Source organism: Aptenodytes patagonicus, chromosome W (assembly GCF_965638725.1).
Source record: "Aptenodytes patagonicus chromosome W, bAptPat1.pri.cur, whole genome shotgun sequence".
Lineage (NCBI taxonomy): Eukaryota > Metazoa > Chordata > Aves > Sphenisciformes > Spheniscidae > Aptenodytes > Aptenodytes patagonicus.
In genome coordinates this window covers 31,172,147-31,187,582 of record NC_134981.1, presented here as the reverse complement: position 1 = coordinate 31,187,582, position 15,436 = coordinate 31,172,147, and the positions used below count along the sequence as shown (strand labels likewise).

At 45.1% G+C, this 15,436-nt stretch overlaps 1 protein-coding gene across 1 annotated transcript in view; it reads right to left on the bottom strand.

Moving 5' to 3' along the window:
- The window catches only part of LOC143171848 (junction-mediating and -regulatory protein-like), a 119,334-nt gene extending 105,508 nt beyond the window's left edge, over nucleotides 1-13,826 (bottom strand). Inside the window, exon 1 of the mRNA XM_076360941.1 lies at nucleotides 12,930-13,826. Coding sequence (XP_076217056.1) covers nucleotides 12,930-13,826 — 897 coding nt within the window. The remainder of the gene's footprint in view (nucleotides 1-12,929) is intronic.
- Between the last annotated feature and the right edge of the window lie 1,610 nt (nucleotides 13,827-15,436).

Below are 15,436 nucleotides of genomic sequence, written 5' to 3'. Positions count from 1 at the left end.
GACTCAACCACTTCCCTGGGCAGCCTGTTCCAATGCTCGATAAACCTTTCAGTGAAGAAGTTTTTCCTAATATCCAATCTAAACCTCCCCTGGCGCGACTTGAGGCCGTTTCCTCTCGTCCTATCACTAGTTACTTGGGAGAAGAGACCGACACCCACCTCGCTACAACCTCCTTTCAGGTAGTTGTAGAGAGCGATGAGGTCTCCCCTCAGCCTCCTTTTCTCCAGGCTAAACAACCCCAGTTCCCTCAGCCGCTCCTCATAAGACTTGTTCTCCAGACCCTTCACCAGCCTCGTTGCTCTTCTCTGGACACGCTCTAACACCTCAATGTCCTTCTTGTAGTGAGGGGCCCAAAACTGAACACAGTATTCGAGGGGCGGCCTCACCAGTGCCGAGTACAGGGGCACGATCACTTCCCTACTCCTACTGGCCACACTATTTCTGATACAAGCCAGGATGCCATTGGCCTTCTTGGCCACCTGGGCACACTGCCGGCTCATGTTCAGCCGGCTGTCGACCAACACCCCCAGGTCCTTTTCCGCCAGGCAGCTTTCCAGCCACTCTTCCCCAAGCCTGTAGCGCTGCATGGGGTTGTTGTGGCCGAAGTGCAGGACCCGGCACTTGGCCTTGTTGAACCTCATACAGTTGGCCTGGGCCCATCGATCCAGCCTGTCCAGGTCCCTCTGCAGAGCCTTCCTACCCTCGAGCAGATCAACACTCCCGCCCAACTTGGTGTTGTCTGCAAACTTACTGAGGGTGCACTCAATCCCCTTGTCCAGATCATTGATAAAGATATTAAACAGAACTGGCCCCAATACCGAGCCCTGGGGAACACTACTTGTGACCATCCGCCAACTGGATTTAACTCCATTCACCACAACTCTTTGGGCCCGGCCATCCAGCCAGTTTTTTTACCCAGCGAAGAGTCCAAGCCATGAGCAGCCAGTTTCTCCAGGAGAATGCTGTGGGAAAGAAACATCAAGAAACTCCCGAAATCCCATATCATGCACACTATTCTTCCTCCTACTCTAACAGCAAATATCATGTAAACGGCAAGCTATTAAATCACTTTCATAACAGCACAACATTTCAGAAGAGAACAATTTAAATTAGTATCAGGCGAACACAGATTTTTATTCTGTGGTGTTACCTGTTTGGGTTGGTTTTGTTCCTGTTTTCATGGAGAAATGAGGGGGAAAGGATACAAGATTAAATATTATGGAGAAATAAAATCCATGCATGATAAAGCAGCATAACAAAATACAGTTGAAATAATACATACAATTTACCTATTAATTCAACTCTTCCACAACTGCTCCAAGTAGTTTGGGATCTTTTAAACTCCTCCTGCATATGGATTTTTTGCTGAATTATACTACTCTGAAGTGACAAAAGAGTACAATTTAAAATTCTGACATCTGATGATTATAAACAAATATCACACTACTGAAGGCTAAAGAATTTGGACTCTGAAGCCACAGTGCTATATGTAGAGAAATTATAAACTTTCAGAAACTTCTAAAACTGATCTATAGATTTTTCTCCCTCAAAAGTTTATTTTTCTTTTTTTAAATTTCCTTGAAACAGATATAAAGCACAGTGTTATTTAAGGTGGGGTTTTTGTTTTGTTTTGTTTTTTAAAAAAAAAAAAAACAAGCCCTAATCCAAATTAGTTCTACTTTAAGCATGGGGTTCCACTAGAAAACCCACAGAGGTTCCTTCTAACATAATAATCTATGATTCTAAGTTACTGAAAAATCTTTATAATACCCTGTCCCCTAAAGTCGCTGAAAACAAGCCATGATGCAATGCTGTTATGTGAAAAGTTGTGCTACTACTCATTTTAGATGACCCATATAAATTGTCTGCAAGACATCACAAACAAATGCTAATTGATTATTTAAACAACATTTTTCAAAGGAAAAGAAACATCCAGTTCCCTCACACCAATATCATAGCATTTTTTCCAAAAGAAGGTCATATAAATATTTGTCTACAAATGCATTTTTGAAGTGTACTATAACAGAAGCATAAAACAAACAACAATTTTCAGTATCACTTCAGAAAGCAGAGGTACTCAATTTACTTTCAGAAACAAAAAAGGCTGCTGAATGACTGGAAGTGTTTCATAACACCTTTTCAGGAGCAACTCATTTACAAAAAAATAGTACACTAAGCATTCAAATTTTCCTGAATGGGTAATGTTTGTCTGCCCCATATGTAACAAAAAAAAAACCCCACCACCCCTATACATTTGATAGCTTTTACCATACAAATACCACAAACAGAAAAGAATAGATAGAAAGGAAATCCAGAGATAGGGTCTTACCAGTAAGAGGTTTTAACTGAAAACAACCTTGGCCAAAATGTTTGCAACTGGTCAGCTGAGTCATAGGCAGATACACCACCAGCATTCTATTTACATCTACTCTGAATAGCTCCAGATGATTTTCAAGAACTAACTTGCCAGGGAAGCTGTCTTCACATTAAAATGCTTTTCTGCCTATGACCAGAAGAGTTAATCCAAAAGTAAAATCCAAACTGCACAAATGTTTGTTCAGCCTTGAGAAAAGAAGGCTTCACGGAGACCTTATCACCATGTTCCAGTATTTAAAGGGTGGTTACAAAGAAGATGGAGACTCCCTTTTTACAAGGAGTCACATGGAAAAGACAAGGGGTAATGGGTACAAGTTACTCCTGGGGAGATTCCGATTGGACACAAGAAGAAAATTTTTCACAATGAGAACAATCAGCCATTGGAATAATCTCCCCAGGGAAGTGGTGGATTCCCCAACATCGGACGCTTTTAAGATTCGGCTGGACAGGGTGCTGGGCCATCTTGTCTAGACCGTGCTTTTGCCAAGAAAGGTTGGACCAGATGATCCTTGAGGTCCCTTCCAACCTGGTATTCTATGAAATGAGCCTCAAATAAGAGGTTATTAGGAATAAAGGACACAGTTGACAAGCAAGAGCTAGTAAACAAGGAGACATTTGTGGAGACGTTGCAAGTTAAAATCTAGCACTGTGTGTTAAAATTCTTCATGAAGGTTTCAGACAAACTAGTAACGGTTTGGTTTATATTTCAGGCCCAAATTCTTCAGAAAATGGGAATTAGGCAAGTTTCAACAACAAACTAATTAAAACAAAACCACATTTCCCTTATTAATTTATACAGTTTATGACTGGAAGATACTATGAGATCATCTAATCTCTAGTCCAACAAATTTGGACTATTTTCTTTATTTTTATAATCCTGTTTCAAATTATGCAAGGGCTTTAACAATTATTCTTAAAGACTAACCCGTATTCTAGCAGATATCACCACCAGATTTCTGATGAGATCATACTATTAAGGCTGGACGATCTTCAAGAAGGAAGTCTTAAAGGCACAGGAGCAGGCTGTCCCTGTATGCCGTAAGAAGAACGGGCGGGGAAGACGACCGGCCTAGCTGAATGGGGAGCTCTTGCTGGGACTCAGGAAAAAAAGGAGAGTTTACCGCTTGTGGAAGAAGGGGCAGGCGACTCAAGAAGAGTACAGGGATCTCGTTAGGTCGTGCAGAGAAGAAATGAGAAAGGCAAAAGCCCAGCTAGAACGCAATCTGGCCGCTGTCGTTAAAGAAAACAAAAAAAGTTTTTACAAATATATTAATGACAAGAAGAGAGCCAAGGAGAATCTCCATCCCTTATTGGATGTGGGGGGGAACATTGTCACCGAGGATGAGGAAAAGGCTGAGGTACTCAATGCCTTCTTTGCCTCAGTCTTTAACAGGCAGACCAGTTATCCTCAGGGTACTTGGCCCCCTGAGCTGGAAGACAGGGACGGCGAGCAGGATGAACCCCCCATAATCCAAGAGGAAGCAGTCAATGACCTGCTACGCCACCTGGACGCTCACAAGTCTATGGGGCCGGATGGGATCCACCCGAGAGTGCTGAGGGAGCTGGCGGAGGTGCTCGCCAAGCCGCTCTCCATCATCTATCAGCAGTCCTGGTTAACGGGGGAGGTCCCAGATGACTGGAGGCTTGCCAATGTGACGCCCATCTACAAGAAGGGCCGGAAGGAGGATCCGGGGAACTACAGGCCTGTCAGCCTGACCTCGGTGCCAGGGAAGATTATGGAGCGGCTCATCTTGAGGGCGCTCACAAGGCATGTGCGGGACAACCAGGGGATCAGGCCTAGCCAGCACGGATTCATGAGAGGCAGGTCCTGCTTGACCAACCTGATCTCCTTCTATGACCAGGTGACCCGCCTAGTGGATGAGGGAAAGGCTGTGGATGTGGTCCACCTGGACTTCAGGAAGGCCTTTGACACCGTCTCCCACAGCATTCTCCTAGAGAAGCTGGCAGCTCACGGCTTAGACAGGTGTACTCTTCGCTGGGTAAAAAACTGGCTGGACGGCTGGGCCCAGAGAGTTGTGGTGAATGGAGTTACATCCAGTTGGCGGCCGGTCACGAGCGGTGTTCCCCAGGGCTCAGTTTTGGGGCCGGTCTTGTTCAATATCTTTATCGATGATCTGGATGAGGGGATTGAGTGCACCCTCAGTAAGTTTGCAGACGACACCAAGTTGGGCGGGAGTGTTGATCTGCTCGAGGGTAGGAAGGCTCTGCAGAGGGACCTGGACAGGCTGGATCGATGGGCCGAAGCCAACTGTATGAGGTTCAACAAGGCCAAGTGCCGGGTCCTGCACTTCGGCCACAACAACCCCATGCAGCGCTACAGGCTTGGGGAAGAGTGGCTGGAAAGCTGCCTGGCGGAAAAGGACCTGGGGGTGTTGGTCGACAGCCGGCTGAACATGAGCCGGCAGTGTGCCCAGGTGGCCAAGAAGGCCAATGGCATCCTGGCCTGTATCAGAAACAGTGTGGCCAGTAGGAGTAGGGAAGTGATTGTGCCCCTGTACTCGGCCCTGGTGAGGTCGCCCCTCGAATACTCTGTTCAGTTTTAGGCCCCTCACTACAAGAAGGACGTCGAGGTGCTGGAGCGTGTCCAGAGAAGGGCAACGAGGCTGGTGAAGGGTCTGGAGAACAAGTCTTATGAGGAGCGGCTGAGGGAACTGGGGTTGTTTAGCCTGGAGAAAAGGAGGCTGAGGGGAGACCTCATCGCTCTCTACAACTACCTGAAAGGAGGTTGTAGCGAGGTGGGTGTCGGTCTCTTCTCCCAAGTAACTAGCGATAGGACGAGAGGAAATGGCCTCAAGTCGCGCCAGGGGAGGTTTAGATTGGATATTAGGAAAAAACTTCTTCACTGAAAGGTTTATCAAGCATTGGAACAGGCTGCCCAGGGAAGTGGTTGAGTCCCCATCCCTGGAGGTATTTAAAAGACGAGCAGATGAGGCGCTTAGGGACATGGTTTAGTGGGCATGGTGGTGTTGGGTTGATGGTTGGACTCGATGATCTTAGAGGTCTTTTCCAACCTCAATGATTCTATTACTTCCTGTAAGGAAGGGCACAAGAATTCTTTCTTCACCATTCTTGCAACATTCTTGCACGTTTGTTATTAAACAGCACTGCACTTAAAGCAGGGATTTTCAGTGAACTATCCAAGATCTTTGTTCTGAATGGTTACAGTGATGTTAGTACTATGCAAGATGTATGAGCAATTCAAATAAATTGTTCCAATGTATATTAACTTTGGCTCCCTTCCTCAAAAACTCTCAGTCTTCTAATCTAGATCAGTATATATTACATGGTTAAACCTACAGTTGCTATTAGCCTCGTATGCCCCAGCAGCAGGACAAAACTTCTGGACACTCAATTTTTAACACAGTAAAATGTTTACAACAGCAGAATATCTTATTTATAAGCTTTTACTACATAGTAAATTAACAACAACTTGTGACAAATTTTTAAAAATAAACTTAATTGATTTTAGCTAGGGTTTGGTTTTGGGTTTTTTTTTCCGGGATGGAGAGAAGAAACAACGTAACTGTTATATTAATGGCAACTCCTGAGTACTCCAGTTGCCCAAAAATCACAAAATATGTTCTAGGTGCAGGTTCCTCTACAGAGTTCAATACATGTTCATTTGTTCTCTTGCTTTTGTACGGTACTAAAAAAAATACATTGTGGCGTTTTAGAATCACCGATAGTAGAATTATTGTATCGCCAAATGTTAATAGTTGATTCTTCTCTGGAGAAAATAAAAGGAGGAAGAGGAAGGAGTTAGACTCGATGACCCTTATGGGTCTACACCAACTTGAGATATTCCATGATTCTATTTAGAAGATACTCTCAACTGCTAAAGCAACAGGCTCAACATCCCACAATGCAACCTTATTCTTCTGCCAACTCCTCTTTTGCAGACAGCATTCTGTATTGGGTTTGCGTGGCAAGGTTTTGGTAGCAGGGGGAGCTACAGGGGTGGCTTCTGTGAGAAGCTGCTAGAAGCTTCCCCTGTGTCCGATAGAGCCAATGCCAGCCGGCTCCAAGATGGACCTGCCACTGGCCAAGGCTGAGCCAATCAGCGACGGTGGTAGCACCTCTGTGATAACATATTTAAGAATGGGGGAAAAAAAACCCAACCTGCAGCAGAACAGTACCCGGTAGAGAGGAGTGAGAATATGTGAGAGAGACAACCCTGCAGACACCAAGGTCAGTGAAGAAGGAGGGGGGAGGAGGTGCTCCAGGCGCCGGAGCAGAGATTCCCCTGCAGCCCGTGGTAAAGACCATGGTGAAGCAGGTTGTCCCCCTGCAGCCCATGGAGGTCCACGGTAGAGCAGGTAGCTACCTGCAGCCCATGGAGGACCCCACACCGGAGCAGGTGGATGCCCAAAGGGCACTGTGACCCCATGGAGAGCCCACACTGGTGCAGGCTCCTGGCAGGACCTGTGAACCGGTAGAGAGAGAGAGGAGCCCATGCTGGAGCAGGTTTGCTGGCAGGACTGGTGACCCCGTGGGGGACCCACGCTGGAGCAGTTCATGAAGAACTGCAGCCCGTGGGAAGGACCCACATTGGAGAAGTTCGTGAAGGACTGTCTCCCATGGGTGAGACCCCACGCTGGAGCAGGGGAAGAGCGTGAGGAGTCCTCCCCCTGAGGAGGAAGGAGCGGCAGAGACAACGTGTGACAAACTGACCACAACCCCCATTCCCTGTCCCCCTGCACTGCTCGGGGGGAAGGTAGAGAAAATCGGGAGTGAAGTTGAGCCTGGGAAGTAGGGAAGGGTGGGGGGAAGGTGTTTTAAGATTTAGTTTTATTTTCTCATTATCCTACTCTGATTTGATTGGTAATAAATTAAACTAATTTCCCCAAGTCGAGTCTGTTTTGCCCATGATGGTAATCGGCGGGTAATTGGCAAATAATCTCCCTGTCCTTATCTCAACCCACAAGCCCTTCCTTATATTTTCTCTCCCCTGTCCAGCTGAGGAGGGTAGTGATAGAGTGGTTTGGTGTGCATCTGGTGTCCAGCCTGGGTCAACCCACCACACATTCTAAGCAACAGCTCAGATATATATAAATAACATCACTGAGTTAATCAATGCATATCTTAAGAATATCATCATTCTCCTTCCCTCTCCTGCTATCCTATCTTTTCTTCTTTCCCTACCATATTCCTTGTGGCTAAGTTTTCATCTCCTGAAAAAATAAACAAGTTTGACAGGTCTTTAGTTGGACCGAGTCCCCACTTTGACTGAAGTTCTCACCAATAACAGCAATTTCCTGGTGCACTGTAATGGTATGTTTCTACTAATATTAAAAAGGGATTCCAAAAGCACCTCCCCAGAGGAAAAATGGTAGGTGCAGCCATTTCTGAAAACCTCTGCTTTTTGGTAGCTTCTTCAGCTCTGTGGTAGCAATATTTACATATATAAAGAACATAAACCTCACTGATCATCTGTAAGCAGTGTCTTGTCACATTACAGAAAGAAATTTAAAAAGATGCAATGATTAGAAAGAATCTGCTTTCAAATTCTAAACCTGCCTGTGTAATACTATCTCAGCCAGAAATGGAGGGGAAAAAGTTACTGGATTTAGAAAGCAGTATTAAAAGGCATTGACTTGAAGGCCTTGAAGGTAGGATATTCAATTAAAGAGAAAGAAAATAATGCTGGAAAAATTGAGGAAAAAATATGCAAGACGACAAAAGTTAAACATGAAGAAAAGACAACCCAACATCATCTCTAAAAGCTAAGAAATTAAGTGGGCTGTGAATCCCAAGGAGCACAATGGATTACAGAGTGTTTATTACATAGGTGGTACACACCTCTTCAAAATATTGTCACATGAAAATGCTGCAACTGCATATCAACTAGAAAAACTTTAAACGAAAAATAGAGGAAAGTCTATCTCTACATCTAGGGAAACAAACAATTACAATTTTGAAGGGGAATATCAAATAAAATAATCTCATCATCAGAATACTCCACCAACTAGAAGACAAAAATGGTTCCTCAATCCCAGTTGAGACAGTTAAACGGAGCATATATTGCATTTTATTTCCTTTTTTTATTTCTCCCAGGTATTTAGATAGGGAAGTGAACTATGAGATGGCAAGCTGCTGTCTTCAGTTTCTAAAAATTAAGTCTAAGCTTACTGACTAAGAGTCATATTGAACAGTATTGCTATATTCTATAGAATGTACTCTTATTTTTCATGTAAGACAAGTTCTGTCAAGGAATACCTAATTTTTCAAGCAGATATCCTTTTCTTTGTGTACATATCATTTGTATATGTTTTGAAGAAGTGTACATTATTTTAATCATTCTACTGTTTTCAGATACAGCAGCAGTATTCATCACCTTCAGCTAGTTCTTGTCAAACTAACAAGGCATTAATAAAACAACGCATGAAATCTATCTACATATGTATGCCATAAGTGCATTGTAGAAAGGGGAAGAAAAAAAAAAAAATTACTTCAAATCCAAAACTAGCATCCTACTGAGACTGGAAAAGAGACAACACAAAAAGATTGACAAAAACAAAGGCAGTAGCCAAAAATCTAATTAACCTACAATCACAAGTCTATATATCTCTGAAGCAATTTGCAGCTACCTATAAAACAGAAGTAAAAGGGAAGGGCAGTAGAAAAAAAGTAAACATTTACTCAAGAAGATATCAAATGGAAGAAGGATAAAAGATAAGATTTCCAATTAAAAGGTAAATTGTTATTTTGCTTAGGACTTAGAAGGTTTTAATACACAGACTAAAGAGAGAAGCAAATACTGTGATAATGTGGTCTAATGTCCTTTAAACACTGAATTCCTAGAAGCCATTTTAAAGCATGTATTTTAAAATGGTATGTAATCACACCTTAGACTTTCAGCAACTGTAAGTCCACCATATGATTAAGCTGTTGCATATTTAATTATCCTTGCTGCTATAAGGGTCCAAGAATCTCAAGTGATATAGCCCTCTCTACCTTACATCCACATCTTCCATGAGTATCACATCATAATTGTTTAACTTGTAACATGCATATACATATACAGAACACATTTCAGAAACTCACTGAAACACTTCGAAAACAAAATATCCGTGTGACTTGGATTTTTATTATTTGCAGAAAAGGGGAGGGGGGAAACCACTCCACATTTAATTCTGCTTATCTGAAAATGTATCGCAGTATCCTTACTATTGGGTTTGATGCTTGCAGGAGTCAGGTGTGAACTTCCAACACTTAAAATGTCAAGCCTTTAAAATATTTATTAACTTAGGACTAGTCTGTAACAACCAGAAATAACTGCTAATGACTACAGCTGCAGATTAGATAAATAAAATTATGATGGCCTCAACAAGAGTACAGAAGAGAACTTTTTCTGCCTTCTAGATGCAAAGTTTAAGATTTTAGAAATACTGGCCAAGAAGCTGGAATCCCAAATAAGGATTCAGTGGCATCCTCTCTGTTGAAATAACAATATCTTTTTATCTGGTCATTAACTGATTCTGTATCATGTCTCCATTTGGGAGCTCAGACCTCTAGCTGAGCACCCGAGGAAATTTTTTTAAACAGGCATAAACTTAATGAACAAGGGCTCCAAACAGGTGTTTATTAGTTTTCAAAAATGAAGTAGAACAATATTTACTCCTTTAGATACAAGTTTTTACTTTAATATAAATTAACTGTTCTTAAGTTATTCCAGAATTAATAGTTTTATTTGAAAAAAATAAAAAGATGTGCTATTTCAAAACTGCAAATTATGCAGTAGAAATTAATTCCAGATCATACAGTTCCTCTACAACTATTTTTCTTCCTCATCTTGGATCTGTTTCTACTTGCAACATTCTTCTGGCTTATTAAAGGTTTATAATTGAGACAGAGAAAAAAATGCCTATTACAAAGAGCAGCAATTATTAACTGCTGTGAAAATAAACTGGTTTGCGTGTAACTTATGGAAAGCAACAGATGGACAAGTAGGGAATGCTGAAACAATGAACACGAGGTTTTGTTGCTCACTTTGCTTCTCCACCCCAAAGAACATAATCAACAGAAACTGCAAGCATTTCTCAAGTAATATTCTAACTGCACAGAGGAATTTGTCCTGGAAAAATAGATATATGAAATAATTATAAACAGCGGAAGCATATTTTGAAATGTTAAGCCAAAGTCTTGGAGTTCTAAACTTGGGTTTTTTGCACAATTTTATATTAATGAAAACCCTCCATATTCATTATGCTCCTTGATACTATTTCGGTTGCCAATGCTGCTCAATCCCTTCCCCTTTTCCCCAAAAGTTCTAAGAGGTAAAATCATTTAAAATTGCAGGAATCCAACATTCCCAACAGCTAACAGACAGACTTCAAGTACAAGTGGAAAAGTAAATTAAAGTGAGAGATGAAACATTGATTCAGTAGGTTTTCCTGAAAGTATGAAAAACCTTTACTTCAAAAATACCTAGCAATACTCATCATCCATTGCTTTTTTTGCTTAGAATTGCAAATGGCAAACGATACCAGTATTTGCTTAAAAGAAAGACATTTCCTGTGGACTAAGTAAACCACTAACAGATAAGGAAAAGAGAAACCTGAGAGCCAAAAAGGGAAAGAGCAGGTCATTCTATTGGTTTCTTTTCTTAAACATGAACTACCTTTAATTAAAGAAGGATCGATTTACACAACTGACAGTAGTACAGCTGTACTGACTTTAGGTACACTACTGGATTGGTTATCATGGGAAAGGAAGGTTGTACTGTAGTCAAATACACAAATATGCTCTGCCATTTTGTCTGCACCAAGTTCTGAACATTAACAGAGAATAAGATGTTGTAGTTTAAAGATCCTGATGGATAAAGCTTGCGTTGTCTCTTGATAATGGATTTATTTTTTGCTGATAGTACTGGTGCTAACAAAATAGAAGTTGAGATTCTCCAAGAAACAAATAATTCTTACACAGTAATTCTGATTTAGCATTTCCTCAGAAACACCACGCACTTTGAGTTAGGTACCCAGTTCCCAAACTCCACACGTTTAACAGGAACTTCTTTTGTCCTGCTCAGCTCCTTATAAAAACTGCTGAGCTGAAGGCCAAGTGAATCTAAGCACATGCTCCCAAGCATTCATGCAGTCAAAGAAAAAAGTGGATGACAATATGCTTTCATATTCTCTGGACTAAAACTACTGCAGAAGACTATTAGACTAATTACCAGCTGTATACCAAAATTAATGAGGACGAATTCAGCCCTTTAAACAGCCATGAAAAAAAAAGAAAAATCACAATGATATATCCTAACACAACAGTTTGGAAATAAACTTGTACCTGACAATGCTACATTGAGATGTCCTTATCATGATTTCATCACTGATAAAACAACAATTTTCTCATACTCTGTAACTCCAGTCACTAAGGAAAAGCTGGGCCGAAATCCTACAAAGACTCAAAACTATGCCATCAAAAACAGCAAGCACATACGCTCGTACTCCATCGAGGGAAAAAAAAAAAAAAACAAAACAAAACATTCACCACCACACGTTTTTGAACACACAATATTGGTAGGATATATGTGGGCAGCTGAAGCAGCCAAACTTGATCTATAACCATACAACAGAAATTAGATGGTGTTTGCAAAAATAAAAAATTCCAAAACATGATTCATGCACATAGTCGCACCTAGGTAGATCCAGGTACATTCTGGACCAAGGCCACCGAAACAGAAAAACAAGTGTAAAATTCTCCTTTGTCACTGGGAAAATCTGGGTCCTCATATACCTCAGTCCACAAAGATGTGAAAAAATTCTCACACACTGATGCTAGAAGTTAGCAAAACCTCCTCAACTACTTTCATCTAAACAGTATATGGTATGAGAAAAAGAGATGGCGTGTTCTGAGACATGCAAGTCTTGTCAGACACTAGCAATGGCAACGCAGTAAGTACTCGCTAGGACCAGATAGCTTGCTTTTTAAAATCCCAATTCTAAGAACTTACCAGCTGAACAAAAGTTGTAGTTACTCCAATTCCACTGGAAAACATCATCTCACTTGAAATAGCAGATTCAGCACCCAGAGCCTGTAGGAACCTAGAACTTTTTGGCCTCAAGTGCCTAAATTGTACTGTCAAAATAAACCCCACATGTTGCTGTTCCCATTAAACAGAAAAATTCAGATTCCAACACATCCTAGTGCAAAGCAACACAACAACAAAAATGTGGGAGCAAGACCTTGCCAAATCCATCAGATTCTTGTTCACAAACATCTATGTTAAATTGCACAGAACAAAGTACTGAGCCACACTTAGATGACTAGGGAAATCTGCACCTTCTTAAACCCTGGCCCTAGAGACCTTGGAAAGGTTAAGCCTCATTTTCTTACTTTGATTCTCAAAGCTTACTTTTTTTTTTTTTTTTAAACTAGACAGTTTTCCTATACATTTTTTTTGTCCCATGGATCAATCAATTCTGCAAAGGTAGAGGGGAGCAGCTGGAGAGAACAACTAAAGAAGATGTCACAGAGTAAGGAAAAGGTAACACTAAGGTGGAGATATCTGGACTGTGCAGTAGCCTCACCTCCTGGATCCGCCTGCGGGCCCGCTGCAGCACCTCCTCATACCCCTTCTGTCGCAGCTCACTCAGGCTCTCATAATACTCTTCGGGATCGTCGGTCTCAGTGAAGAGTACCTGTGAAAGAATCTTCCAGCCGCAGGTATCCAAGCTGTGGAGCAAGTAAACTTGCAGTTTGTAGCAGAGAGCGTCCATCTCCTGCTCGGATAGCTCCGGGGCTCCAAACAGCACCGTCCACACGCCCGAGGGCTCCTCGGGGAAGGCAGGCAGGTAGGGTTCCAGCTCTGAGTTCACCGAGCACAGCTGCTGGTGCACAGCCCGCAAGTCTTGGAAGGAGAAGAGGCCGGCCCAGCTGCACTCCTCCCCCACGGGCTCCGCGTCGGGAGCGGCCGGCTCGGCTGCCTGCAGCGGCGAGGGCGGCAGCGATAGCGAGGTGGCCTCCTCCTCCTTCCCCAGCTCCAGCACTTCTATCTCTTCGGCGGCACCTGCCGCCTCCAGGCCCCGCAGCGGCCTCCGGGCCGGGCTGCTCTTGGCGCGCAGCGGGCTCTTCGGCAGCACCTCGGCCGCCGCGCCCCGCTCGGAGCCCCGCAGCCCCGCCTCGGCGCGGAGATGCGAGGAGCCGCGTGCCAGGCCGGAGTCCGTGCCCCAGGCCGGGCCCCTGCTCACCGTAGGGATGCCGGCCTTGAGGGCGGCTCTGGCCTCGGGGCCGCCGCGGTAGAACTCGCGGGAGCCGCTGCGCTGGCGCTGCGCCGTGCGGTTGTGGCAGGTGATGGCAAACTTGCCCTCGATCTCGTTCCAGGCCACGATGAAGACGAATTTGTGCTTCTCCCGCTCCTGGAAGGCGTGAGGCCTCACGGCCACCCAGCCGGCCTCCAGCGTTTCCTCCAGGGCGAAGGCGGACATGGCGCTGCGCGGCTTCCCACGCACACACCCCACCCCCCCCGCTCCTGTCCCGTCCTGTCAGCCGCCCCCGCCTGCCCCGTCGCGCGCCAGCCGGCAACAGCTCCCCGCAGCCCCGCGCGCCGCCTCACTGCCCACCATCAGCCATCTTAGCGACGGGGAGACGGGGAAGGCGCTGAGGAAGGAGGATGCGCTGGATCCCGACCGAGGCGGCGGGGGTGGGGAGGAAGAACAGAGAGGAATCACTTCCTCTCTGCTCGGTGCCCGCCGCGCGCCCGCTGCCGGGGAATCCCGCCGCTGCCGCCTCTGGTCATCAACCTGCCGCCGCGGGGGATAATGCCCGGTGCCCCCATACAGGCACGTCACGCGGTACAGAATCTGTTTACAAGCGGCGGTGACGCCCCGCGGGGTGGGAAGGTAGGGCTTCGGGAGGCCGCGGGGCGCTTTCCCCATTAGCTGTCTCCCTGGTTTTCCCGGCGGAGGGAGGTGGGCGGAGCCTCGCGGCCCGCCCCGCCCCGCCCCTTCTCCGCCGGACACGCTCGCGATCTCCCGCCCTTCCTTCTCGCTCTCCCGTGGTGGGTGGGAGGAAGGGCGATGCCCCGCCCCTTCCCTCGGACGTACAACGCGGCCGTTCGGCCGCCGCGCGCTGTATGCTGGGAAGGGCACATGCCGGGCCGCGGCCGTTAGGGGCTGGGGGCTCCGCGGGAGGGGAAGGAAGCGGGGCTGTCGCCATCTGATTCCCCCTGGGGTCACTTGAGCGGCGGCTGCCCGGCTGAAGCGGGCCGTTCAGGATGAAATCTGCCATCCCTGTCGTACTTGCACCGTGGCTCCCGGGGGCAGGCTGGGGGGCAGCAGCTTCTGCTTCGGGCAGCTTCTGAGGCAGCGCTGGCTTTGCCTGCCGCGACTCTGGCCTTGCTGTTAACTCCCTGTCAGCCCATCACCCTGGTGGGGCCCATTGGCCTCTGCAGCCCTGCACAGCAGCTCCCCTGACCACTCTCCACTAGCCTGCAGCTAGTGCTTCTTTCCAGGACCTCCGCCCCCAAGCTGCCAGAGGGTTTTTAAGTATGGAGGTCCGTGAAGGCAACAAATCCTCTCACAGGGAAATGATATGTGCAGAGGATTTGTTTCTGCTTTCCCTGTTCCCTAAAGCAGTTTTCTGCATGGTTACAGGAAAGGATGTGGTGCTTCAGCAGCTTGTTTTAGTTTTATGACTTCATTCTGACTAGAGATTGAACCAAAGTATTTCAAAGATCAATTATCAAGAGCGCCTAATGGCATGCCATGCAGCAGAAATTTGCACTTGTGATTAGGCTGCAAAAGAGTGTAGCATCTGTGACGAGACCTGGAGATGAGGGCATGGTCTAAAATAGCTGTTTGGGACATTTCTGTAATTTTATAACTGAAGTTAACTGATTACACTGAGACATGGCATTTCATGCTCGTGTTGGCCTGTCCTACTTAAGAATTGGCAATGCCTGCAGTGCTTTTGGAGGTTTCCAAGTGTATTGCAGAGCACATAGGTTACAGTAAGCCAGCATAGACAACTCTCATAAGCATGACTGAAAGGAATGATTAATCACCTGTGATTCTAAGGCCAATGGTTGGTTCTTGGT